General features: G+C 42.0%; 1 protein-coding gene across 2 annotated transcripts in view; it reads right to left on the reverse strand.

Annotated features, from left to right (window-relative positions):
* The window catches only part of DMGDH (dimethylglycine dehydrogenase), a 64260-nt gene that overhangs the window by 33212 nt on the left and 18506 nt on the right, over window positions 1-12542 (reverse strand). For both annotated transcript variants that reach the window (XM_081230416.1, XM_081230415.1), the window contains exons 6-7: window positions 2976-3224; window positions 692-890 (exon numbers count right to left, since the gene is read on the reverse strand). In XM_081230416.1, the coding sequence (XP_081086542.1) occupies window positions 692-890; window positions 2976-3224 (448 nt within the window). The remainder of the gene's footprint in view (window positions 1-691; window positions 891-2975; window positions 3225-12542) is intronic.

The following is a 12542-nucleotide window of genomic DNA, read 5'->3' on the forward strand; positions in this document are numbered from 1 at the left end:
CTTGGGCAAGCTGTGTAAACACCCTGAGCTTTAGTCTCCACATGTGCACACTTTATGGTGCTGGTGGAGAAGTAATTGACATGGCATTTAAAAGCACATAGTAGGCAAGCAGTACATGGTGGCTATGGGTCCTTGTATAACCAACAACAGAGTATGTCTCTGCCCAATGGATAAGATTTTCATAAGGAAGTAACGTGTGAAGTGGAAGTGAAAGGGAACTTGAAGAGGAAAGAAGAGTGAGGCTCTTTTTCTAGGTCTAGCATTAATCAGTAGAACCTACTTCTTCTACATGGCCCAGCTGCTATGCTTTTTGAGTGTTTGTGTATGCTTTTTTTTTTTTTGCGGTACACAGGCCTCTCACTGTTGTGGCCTCTCCCATTGCGGAGCACAGGCTCTGGACGCGCAGGCTCAGCGGCCATGGCTCACGGGTCCAGCCGCTCCGCGGCATGTGGGATCTTCCCAGACCGGGGCACGAACCCGTGTCCCCTGCATCGGCAGGCAGACTCTCAACCTCTGCACCACCAGGGAAGCCCAGACTAAAATTTTTTATTCCTCACATTTCATTGGTCATAAAAGGGAGAAGACTCTCTGCCTCTCTCCCATTTTCCATTCTTGGCCTGAGATAATGGGATAAGACTTCTCTAAACTACATAACTCTATAATAAATGTTGAATTACATAGAGATACTCACCCAAAGCCTATAGCCACCCAGTAGTTTCTGACCCCCTGATGGGGCCCTACCATAGGCAGAATGTCAGGAGAATAGGTGATAGGACCATTGACGATATTGATGATGTCAGCCTTCTTCAAGACTGGAACCATTTCCATGGCAGCCTCGACGTGTTCCATGATTCGGTCTAGGTCAGACTCAAAGAGCTCCCTTCCAAAACCTGAAGAGAAATGTCATTGTGGTCAGGATGCCACAGCTGCCCTGACGTGTGCTCCAAAGTGATTTAAATCTCTGAATCAGCTTACATTTAAAGATGGCCCGTTAGGAAGGTATTGTACTTTCTTTTTAAAGTCTAAACTTGATATTTACTATCAACAGATGAGTACTGTTATATTAGTATACTATATTACTGAGAAGAATAATGTTATTTCCTGAAACAATAAACCATGAAAGTTAACCTTTTTAATAGAAAATTTTAATTTATGCATATTAGCACTTTCCAGCATTTAGGCCGATCACAATTTAAAAAAACAAACAATAATAATTTGGTTTGTCAAGAGAGGTCTTTTATCCTTCAATTAACCATAGAAGTCTACTTCATCCTCTCAGGTGAGGGCAAATGGGAGTTTGCAAAGTCATGTCAGGACAGTGGGGATAAATGAAAAACCACTTTAGCATCTAGGATGATGAATTCTAGACACCTTTTAACTCTTAGCGGGGAAGGATGGCATGGAGGCTTCATTCCTCTAGCCCTCTTCTATAAACATCTGAGAGCTGGAATTCTGTGAAAAGAGTCAGGGTCTTGGAGCACAGTCATCTTCTCAGTCATAAAAGGCACTGGGATTGAAGGCAGGGCTATGGATGAGCTGCTAAAAGAATATCGCCACCAATCCCAGGGATGCTCCCACACAGCAGCCAGCCAGCTCCTTCTTGTCCCTCCTGTGGACTGCATGTCAGGTCAGGGAGGCCTGCAGATCACTAGGGTTACACCAGGGCATGTGGATGCCCAGGGCCAGCCAACAATCTGGCTCTTCCTCCAACTAGAATTATTTAAATATTTGTTCAATAAATATTATTAAATATTTGTTCAAATATTTATGTGGAGGAGAGATTGCCAGCATGGGGGAAGAACAGAGAAGGAGACTCCCAGGTGGCAGATTAGCCCTCTCTCTGGGATGGGGAGCCATTCCCCTCAGGCCCGAATGTGCGGAGACAACCCAGCAAAACCAAAGCCCTCAGTTGACTGGCCCAACTTCTGTGGAAGGTGGTTTATCATTTGTAGTAATGTGGGCACAGATGTTCTTTGAAGAGTAGGAGGGAGGGATTCATTCCCTAGCCCAAGTAGCTTATCAAAGTATAATTCTAAAAAGCACAATTACCTCCATTTCTTTATATTCCCTATAATATTTGTTTGCCAATGACACTTTAGCTCCTTTTTTTTTTTTTTTTTTTTTTTTGCGGTACGCGGGCCTCTCACTGCTGTGGCCTCTCCCACTGCGGAGCACAGGCTCTGGACGCGCAGGCTCCGCGGCCATGGCTCACGGGCCCAGCGGCTCCGCGGCATGGGGGATCCTCCCAGACCGAGGCACGAACCCGTGTCCCCTGCATCGGCAGGCAGACTCTCAACCACTGCGCCACCAGGGAAGCCCTTAGCTCCTTTTATAGATTAAAACCTGAGATACCTCCTTAGGTGAACCAACCCTTCATCTGGCTCTGCAGAAATGTTTCATGAAAAACAAAAACAGGTCCTTCTCTCCCTTACAGATCTTGAAAGAGAAACTGGTACCTCCTGAGTTAGCACTGAGGCCTAAGACTTTTCCACATCCATTTATGCAGCACAGGAGGGCTTCAGTTCGCAGTACCAACTTATCCTGCTCTGCTATAGACTTTGAGGCTTTCATTCTTAACAGGCTGGATGTCCTATCTCTGCTACCTGTTGTGTTTCCAACTGTCAAAGAACAAGAGCAGCTATATCCAAATCTAGAAACTAGACCAAGTAAGCAGGGGAAAAAGGAGAAAAGGGGGATGCAGGAGGTTGGTGTGGGCAGGTAACAATTACCTGGGGCCTTCCAAAGCAGCGGGGAGCATCTTTTTCAGCTTTCCCACCACCAATTCTCTTTCCTTATCCCCTGTTGTGATTGTTCAAAGGGATACGAGAACAGAATTTACCTCGAATCCCTCACTTCCAATGTCCCAGGTATCTGATAGTCTAGTATTATGGTGTCATCTTATTCTACAGCCAGCCCAGAGTTACAAGGAAGATAAAATAAATGTGTCTGCACACACTTCTATTTGCTGAACCCACCTGGAGGAACTCCACTGGTGACCCATGAGTCCTGAACTTTCATTTTCTCTTGACTTTCATATGGACCAAACAAAAGCCCATCCCTTTCCTGTCGGAGGTAATAAGATCCTTCCAGGTCACGGAGCACCGGGAGTTCTCGCTTTAAAGCTTTCACTTCAGGGATGGTCGATGTGACAACATACTGATGCTGAACTGGAATGAGAGGATGTTCTAGTCCAATCATCTTACCTACTTCACGAGCCCAAAACCCTGAAATAAAAAAATCATTTAAAAACGTCACCACATGTAAAAACATACCACAGGTGACATTGATACAGCAATTTCAATAAAAATAAAATATTTAGAATACTTCAGTGCTCATGGCAAAGTCTAAAGAATGTCCTAACAATGCAAATGAACTTATCTACAGAGCAGAAACAGACTCACAGGCATAGAAAACAGACTTGTGGTGGCCAAGGGTGAGGTGGGGGAGGGATGGACTGGGAGTTTGGGATTAGCAGATGCAAACTATTATATAGAGAATGGATAAACAACAAGGTCCTACTGTACAGCACAGGGAACTATATTCAATATCCTGTGATAAACCATCATGGAAAAGAATATGGAAAAGAATGTATAATATGTATCTGAATCACTTTGATGTACAGCAGAAATTAGCACAACATTGTAAATCAACTATACTTCACTAAACTAAATTAAAAAAAAAAGAATGTCCATAAAAACTTTACATTTTTTGCCATTGCAAAATTGAACAGGAGAAGAGAAGACAACATTTCACACTACCCCAGAGTTTTGAAGAATCTAAGGGAACTCCATTCCTGAAAAACAATTTTGCCCATAAGCAAAGGTGTACAAAAAAGAAAATTATTTGAAGGAAAAAAATAAATAACCCAAATATATAGAATGTACAAATGTTGATAAGAAAGACAGTAATGGACTGACCTTACTTGTAGAGCAGGGACGGTCAGGCAATGGAAGAGGCCCTGGGTCGATGTGATCAACATAATAATCATGCATAATAAAGCCCTACTAGTTAGTCCTCTATCCCCCAGACCCTCCTCTCCCCAAATTGTTGAAGCCTAAAATTCCACAAACACAGAATTGTTCTGTTAACTTAAAATTTGAAAATGTATACACTTTGGGAGAGATAGCCTTTTAAGTTTTCTGTTCTTTTAAAAGTTTAGTTTGAATATGTTTGGAAGATCCTTTCTTGCAAAGGCATGAAGGCACCTGGTGTCCAGAGCAGGGGGGAGGAGGTGCCACAACAAAGAGGAGAGGGCTCATAGATAAGTGAGAGTTCCCACAACCTATGTTTCTCCCTTCAGTGTGCAAGGGGACTGTCTTCTTGGGGGAGATGAATATTATTTTTTTTCCTTTGCAAAAGATGGAACCAGATAATTTGTGACTGAAAGACCCTTGATTCTCCCTCTAGGTGACTCTTAAGGCTACAGATGTGGAGCTAAAGTCCAGAACGATAAAGAGACATGCCCAAGGTCACACTGGGAGACCCTGAAATGGTCACATCTTATTGGTTTTCTTGCTACAGAAAGACTATTTTTAAAATCCAAGATTCCTTCACTTGTATAAAGGTATTTGAGAATCTAAAATGATAAAAATGATTAGTTGACAGGGATGCAGGGTCACCTGACCCATCAATGAATTATTGGGGAGAAGGGGGGTTCTATTTGCTTGTTTGTTTGTTTCATAAGAATTTTGAATAAATCATTCAACTGATTAGGGAATCTTCCTTAAGTTATTTCTTTAGAGACTGCATTCTCTAAATTTTTAACCATTTCTGTTTCTCCTTTTTTTGGCAATCTAATAAGGAGTTCTTAAGTCTCTGTTATTATGAAGCTCAGAGCTAGTCACAAATCATCAATTATGAGTCTAGGAACCCTGACTACTGTACTCTTATATGGCATCTAAACATCACTCTTGCGTTCTGTTGTTTTCTTTTGGCCTAACGGCTAAGTTGGTCACACTTGGATAACAGCCCCAGAAATGGGTGTCCATTTGCAAACCAAAAATCTTACCTGTGGGCATTAGAGCTGTTTGCTGGTCTTTGAATAATTTAATGACTTAATTTATTCTTGCCTAGGAAGATGTGAATTACCAATGTCAGGACTTTGTAGGATAATATAGTAAAGCCACATATTCTAGTTATATGCACTGGAGCAGTTTCAAAATATAAAAAGCCAAAATATTTAGCCTAGCAATTCAAACTACTGCAGTGCTTAATATACTTGCTTCAATTAAAAACATAGGGCTTCCCTGGTGGCGCAGTGGTTGAGAGTCCGCCTGCCGATGCAGGGGACGCGGGTTCGTGCCCCGGTCTGGGAAGATCCCACATGCTGCGGAGCGGCTGGGCCCGTGAGCCATGGCCGCTGAGCCTGCGCATCCGGAGCCTGTGCTCCGCAACGGGAGAGGCCACAACAGTGAGAGGCCCGCGTACCGCAAAAAAAAAAAAAAAACAAAAAACAAAAAAACATAAATTGGAGACTTCCGGGTAAGATGGCAGAAGAGTAAGACGCGGAGATCACCTTCCTCCCCACGGATACACCAGAAATACAGCTACACGTGGAACAACTCCTACAGAACACCTACTGAACGCTGACAGAAGACCCCAGACCTCCCAAAAGGCAAGAAACTCCCCACATACTTGGGTAAAGCGGAGAGATTCCCGCACAGAGAATCGGTGCCGAGCGGCACTCACCAGCCCGAGAGGCTTGTCTGCCCGCCGGGCGGGCGGCGCTGGAAGCTGAGGCTCGGGCTTCGGTCAGAGCGCAGGGAGAGGACTGGGGCTGGCGGCGAGATCTCAGCCTGAAGGGGGCTGGTGTGCCACGGTTGGCCGGGAGGGAGTCCGGGAAAACTCTGGGGCTGCCGAAGAGGCAGGAGACTTTTTCTTCCCTCTTGGCTTCCTGGTGCGCGGGGAGAGGGGATTGGGAGCGCTGCTTAAAGGGGCTCCACAGACAGGCGCGAGGTGCGGCTGAAAGCGCGGAGCCCAGTGACGGGCGTGGGACGCTGGGGCTGCTGCTGCCGCCGCCAAGAAGCCTGTGTGCGAGCGCAGGTCACTGTCCGCACCGCCCTTCCGGGAGCCTGTGCGGCCCGCCACTGCCGGGGTCCCGGGATCCAGGGGCGGCTTCCCTGGGAGAACGCACGGCGTGCCTCGGGCTGGTGCAATGTCACGCCGAGCTCTGCCGCTGCAGGCTCGCCCCGCACTCCGTGCCCCTCCCTCCCGCCCGGCCTGAGTGAGCCAGAGTCCCCGAAGAGGCTGCTCCTTTAACCCTGTCCTGTCTGAGCGAAGAACAGACGCCCTCCGGCGACCTACGCGCAGAGTCGGGGCCAAATCCAAAGCTGAGACCCAGGAGCTATGAGAACAAAGAAGAGAAAGGGAAACCTCTCCAAGCAGCCTCAGAAGCAGCGGATTAAAGCTCCACAATCAACTTGATGTACCCTGCATCTGTGGAATACATGAATAGACAACAAATCATCCCAAATTGAGGAGCCAGGAGTCAGTGCTGTGCCTCTGAGGTGGGAGAGCCAACTTCAGGACACTGGTCCACAAGAGACCTCCCAGCTCCACATAATATCAAACGGCGAAAATCTTCCAGAGATCTCCATCTCAACACCAGCACCCAGCTTCACTCAACGACCAGCAAGCTACAGTGCTGGACACCCTATGCCAAACAACTAGCAAGACAGGAACACAACGCCACCCATTAGCAGAGAGGTGGCCTAAAATCATAAAAAGTCCGCAGACACCCCAAAACACACCAGCAGACGTGGACCTGCCCACCAGAAAGACAAGATCCAGCCTCATCCACCAGAACACAGGCACTAGTCCCCTCCACCAGGAAGCCTACACAACCCACTAAACCAACCTTAGCCACTGCGGACAGACACCAAAAACAACGGGAACTACGAACCTGCAGCCTGCAAAAAGGAGACCCCAAACACAGTAACATAAGCAAAATGAGAAGACAGAAAAACACACAGCAGGAGAAGGAGCAAGATAAAAACCCACAAGACCTAACAAATGAAGAGGTAATAGGCAGTCTACCTGAAAAAGAATTCAGAATAATGATGGTAAAGATGATCCAAGATTCTATTTCCAAGATCCAAAATCTTGGAACTAGAATAGACAAAATGCAAGAAACAGTTAACAAGGACCTAGAAGAACTAAAGATGAATCAAGCATCGATTAAAAACACAATAAATGAAATAAAAAATACTCTAGATGGGATCAATAGCAGAATAACTGAGGCAGAAGAACGGATAAGTGAGGTGGAAGATAAAATAGTGGAAATAACTGCTGCAGAGCAAAACAAAGAAAAAAGAATGAAAAGAACAGAGGACAGTCTCAGAGACCTCTGGGACAACATTAAACGCACCAACATTCGAATTATAGGGGTTCCAGAAGAAGAGAAAAAGAAAGGGACTGAGAAAATATTTCAAGAGATTATAGTTGAAAACTTCCCTAATATGGGAAAGGAAATAGTTAATCAAGTCCAGGAGGCACAGAGAGTCCCATACAGAATAAATCCAAGGAGAAATACGCCAAGACACATATTAATCAAACTGTCAAAAATTAAACACAAAGAAATCATATTAAAAGCAGCAAGGCAAAAACAATAAATAACACACAAGGGAATCCCCATCAGGATAACAGCTGATCTCTCAGCAGAAACTCTACAAGCCAGAAGGGAGTGGCAGGACATAATTAAAGTGATGAAGGAGAAAAACCTGCAACCAAGATTACTTTACCCAGCAAGGATCTCATTCAGATTTGATGGAGAAATTAAAACCTTTACAGACAAGCAAAAGCTGAGAGAGTTCAGCACCACCAAACCAGCTTTACAACAAATGCTAAAGGAACTTCTCCAGGCAAGAAACACAACAGAAGGAAAAGACCTACAATAACGAACCCAAAACAATTAAGAAAATGGGAATAGGAACATACATATCGATAATTACCTTAAATGTAAATGGACTAAATGCTCCCACCAAAAGACACAGATTGGCTGAATGGATACAAAAACAAGACCCATATATATGCTGTCTACAAGAGACCCACTTCAGACCTAGAGACACATACAGACTGAAAGTAAGGGGATGGAAAAAGATATTCCATGCAAATGGAAACCAAAAGAAAGCTGGAGTAGCAATTCTCATATCAGACAAAATAGACTTTAAAATAAAGACTACTAGAAGAGACAAAGAAGGACACTACATAATGATCAAGGGATCGATCCAAGAAGAAGATATAACAATTGTAAATATTTATGCACCCAACATAGGAGCACCTCAATACATAAGGCAAATACTAACAGCCATAAAAGGAGAAATCGACAGTAACACAATCATAGTAGGGGACTTTAACACCCCACTTTCACCAATGGACAGATCATCCAAAATGAAAATAAATAAGGAAACACAAGCTTTAAATGATACATTAAGCAAGATGGACTTAATTGATATTTATAGGGCATTCCATCCAAAAACAACAGAATACACATTTTTCTCAAGTGCTCATGGAACATTCTCCAGGATAGATCATATCTTGGGTCACAAATCAAGCCTTGGTAAATTTAAGAAAATTGAAATTGTATCAGGTATCTTTTCTGACCACAATGCTATGAGACTAGACATCAATTACAGGAAAAGATCTGTAAAAAATACAAACACATGGAGGCTAAACAATATACTACTTAATAACGAAGTGATCACTGAAGAAATCAAAGAGGAAATTTAAAAATACCTAGAAACAAATGACAATGGAGACACAACGAACCAAAACCTATGGGACACAGCAAAAGCAGTTCTAAGGGGGAAGTTTATAGCAATACAATTCCACCTTAAGAAACAGGAAACATCTCGAGTAAACAACCTGACCCTGCACCTAAAGCAATTAGAGAAAGAAGAACAAAAAAACCCCAAAGTTAGCAGAAGCAAAGAAATCATAAAGATCAGATCAGAAATAAATGAAAAAGAAATGAAGGAAACGATAGCAAAGATCAACCAAACTAAAAGCTGGTTCTTTGAGAAGATAAACAAAATTGACAAACCATTAGCCAGACTCATCAAGAAAAGAAAGGAGAAGACTCAAATCAATAGAATTAGAAATGAAAAAGGAGAAGTAACAACTGACACTGCAGAAATATAAAAGATCATGAGAGATTACTACAAGCAACTCTATGCCAATAAAATGGACAACCTGGAAGAAATGGACAAATTCTTAGAAATGCACAACCTGCCAATACTGAATCAGGAAGAAATAGAAAATATGAACAGACCAATCACAAGCACTGAAATTGAAACTGTGATAAAAAATCTTCCAACAAACAAAAGCCCAGGACCAGATGGCTTCACAGGCGAATTTTTATCAAGCATTTAGAGAAGAGCTAACACCTATCCTTCTCAAACTCTTCCAAAATGTAGCAGAGGGAGGAACACTCCCAAACTCATTCTACGAGGCCACCATCACCTTGATACCAAAACCAGACAAGGATGTCACAAAGAAAGAAAACTACAGGCCAATATCACTGATGAACATAGATGCAAAAATCCTCAACAAAATACTAGCAAACAGAATCCAACAGCACATTAAAAGGATCATACACCATGATCAAGTGGGGTTTATTCCAGGAATGCAAGGATTCTTCAATATATGCAAATCAATCAACGTGATACACCATATTAACAAATTGAAGGAGAAAAACCATATGATCATCTCAATAGATGCAGAGAAAGCTTTCGACAAAATTCAACACCCATTTATGATAAAAACCCTGCAGAAAGTAGGCATAGAGGGAACTTTCCTCAATGTAATAATAAAGGCCATATATGACAAACCCACAGCCAGCATCGTCCTCAATGGTGAAAAACTGAAACCATTTCCACTAAGATCAGGAACAAGACAAGGTTGCCCATTCTCACCACTGTTATTCAACATAGTTTTGGAAGTTTTAGCCACAGCAATCAGAGAAGAAAAGGAAATAAAAGGAATCCAAATCGGAAAAGAAGAAGTAAAGCTGTCACTGTTTGCAGATGACATGATACTATACATAGAGAATCCTAAAGATGCTACCAGAAAACTACTAGAGCTAATCAATGAATTTGGTAAAGTAGCAGGATACAAAATTAATGCACAGAAATCTCTGGCATACCTATATACTAATGATGAAAAATCTGAAAGTGAAATCAAGGAAACACTCCCATTTACCATTGCAACAAAAAGAATAAAATATCTAGGAATAAACCTACCGAAGGAGACAAAAGACCTGTATGCAGAAAATTATAAGACACTGATGAAAGAAATTAAAGATGATACAAATAGATGGAGAGATGTAACATGTTCTTGGATTGGAAGAATCAACATTGTGAAAATGACTCTACTACCCAAAGCAATCTACAGATTCAATGCAATCCCTATCAAACTACCACTGGCATTTTTCACAGAACTAGAACAAAAAATTTCACAATTTGTATGGAAACACAAAAGACCCCGAATAGCCAAAGCAATCTTGAGAACGAAAAACGGAGCTGGAGGAATCAGGCTCCCTGACTTCAGAATTTACTACAAAGCTACAGTAATCAAGACAGTATGGTACTGGCACAAAAACAGAAAGATAGATCAATGGAACAGGATAGAAAGCCCAGAGATAAACCCACGCACATATGGTCACCTTATCTTTGATAAAGGAGGCAGGAATGTACAGTGGAGAAAGGACAGTCTCTTCAATAAGTGGTGCTGGGGAAACTGGATAGGGACATGTAAAAGTATAAGATTAGATCACTCCCTAACACCATACACAAAAATAAGCTCAAAATGGATTAAAGACCTAAATGTAAGGCCAGACACTATCAAACTCTTAGAGGAAAACATAGGCAGAACACTCTATATGACATAAATCACAGCAAGATCCTTTTTGACCCACCTCCTAGAGAAATGGAAATAAAGACAAAAATAAACACATGGGACCTAATGAAACTTAAAAGCTTTTGCACAGCAAAGGAAACCACAAACAAGACCAAAAGACAACCCTCAGAATGGGAGAAAATATTTGCAAATGAAGCAACTGACAAAGGATTAATCTCCAAAATTTATAAGCAGCTCATGCAGCTCAATAACAAAAAAACAAACAACCCAATCCAAAAATGGGCAGAAGACCTAAATAGACATTTCTCCACAGAAGATATACAGACTGCTAACAAACACATGAAAGGATGCTCAACATCTTTACTCATTAGAGAAATGCAAATCAAAACTACAATGAGATATCATCTCACACCAGTCAGAATGGCCATCATCAAAAGATCTAGAAACAATAAATGCTGGAGAGGCTGTGGAAAAAAGGGAACACTCTTGCACTGCTGGTGGGAATGTGAATTGGTACAGCCACTATGGAGAATGGTATGGAGGTTCCTTAAAAAACTACAAATAGAACTACCATATGACCCAGCAATCCCACTACTGGGCATATACCCTGAGAAAACCATAATTCAAAAAGAGACATGTACCAAAATGTTCATAGCAGCCCTATTTACAATAGCCCGGAGATGGAAACAACCTAAGTGCCCATCATTGGATGAATGGGTAAAGAAGATGTGGCACATATATACAATGGAATATTACTCAGCCATAAAAAGAAATGAAATTGAGCTATTTGTAATGAGGTGGATGGACCTAGAGTCTGTCATACAGAGTGAAGTAAGTCAGAAAGAGAAAGACAAATACTGTATGCTGACACATATATATGGAATTTAAGAAAAAAAAAATGTCATGAAGAACATAGGGGTAAGACAGGAATAAAGACACAGACCTACTAGAGAATGGACTTGAGGATATGGGGAGGGGGAAGGGTAAGCTGTGACAAAGTGAAAGAGCGGCATGGACATATATACACTACCAAACGTAAGGTAGATAGCTAGTGGGAAGCAGCCGCATAGCACAGGGAGATCAGCTCGGTGCTTTGTGACCGCCTGGAGGGGTGGGATAGGGAGGGCGGGAGGGAGACGCAAAAGGGAGGGGATATGGGAACATATGTATATGTATAACTGATTAAATTTGTTATAAAGCAAAAAAATAAAAATAAAAATAAAAATAAATAAATAAATAAATAAATAAAAATAAAAACCTCCTAAGGCAAGAGGGATTTCAGTTACCAATATGTCTGTACATCTGAGTTGAAGTATATAAATTTAGATTCTGATACACATTCATATATATTCATATCCACGTACAAACACACACACACTCACCACAGAGGTACTGACGTGTGCAGATGGGCAGAGCACAGTCTTGGAGGAGTTTGTACCAAAAAGTCAACAGGGAGAATTCTGGTGATAAGGGTGACAGCTTATCTTTTACTGTTTTCTAACTTTCTGCTTATCCCAATTTTTTCACAATTGATTATGTTCTACTTCCGAACCAGAGAACATAAGCAAAAGCCAGAGAAAGATAAATATCATACCATATTGCTTACATGTGGAATCTAAAAAAAGGTACAAATGAACTTATCTACAAAACAGAGATAGAGTTACAGATGTAGAAAATAAACTTATAGT

This window comes from Mesoplodon bidens, assembly GCF_964165515.1.
Source record: "Mesoplodon bidens genome assembly, chromosome: 4".
NCBI lineage: Eukaryota > Metazoa > Chordata > Mammalia > Artiodactyla > Ziphiidae > Mesoplodon > Mesoplodon bidens.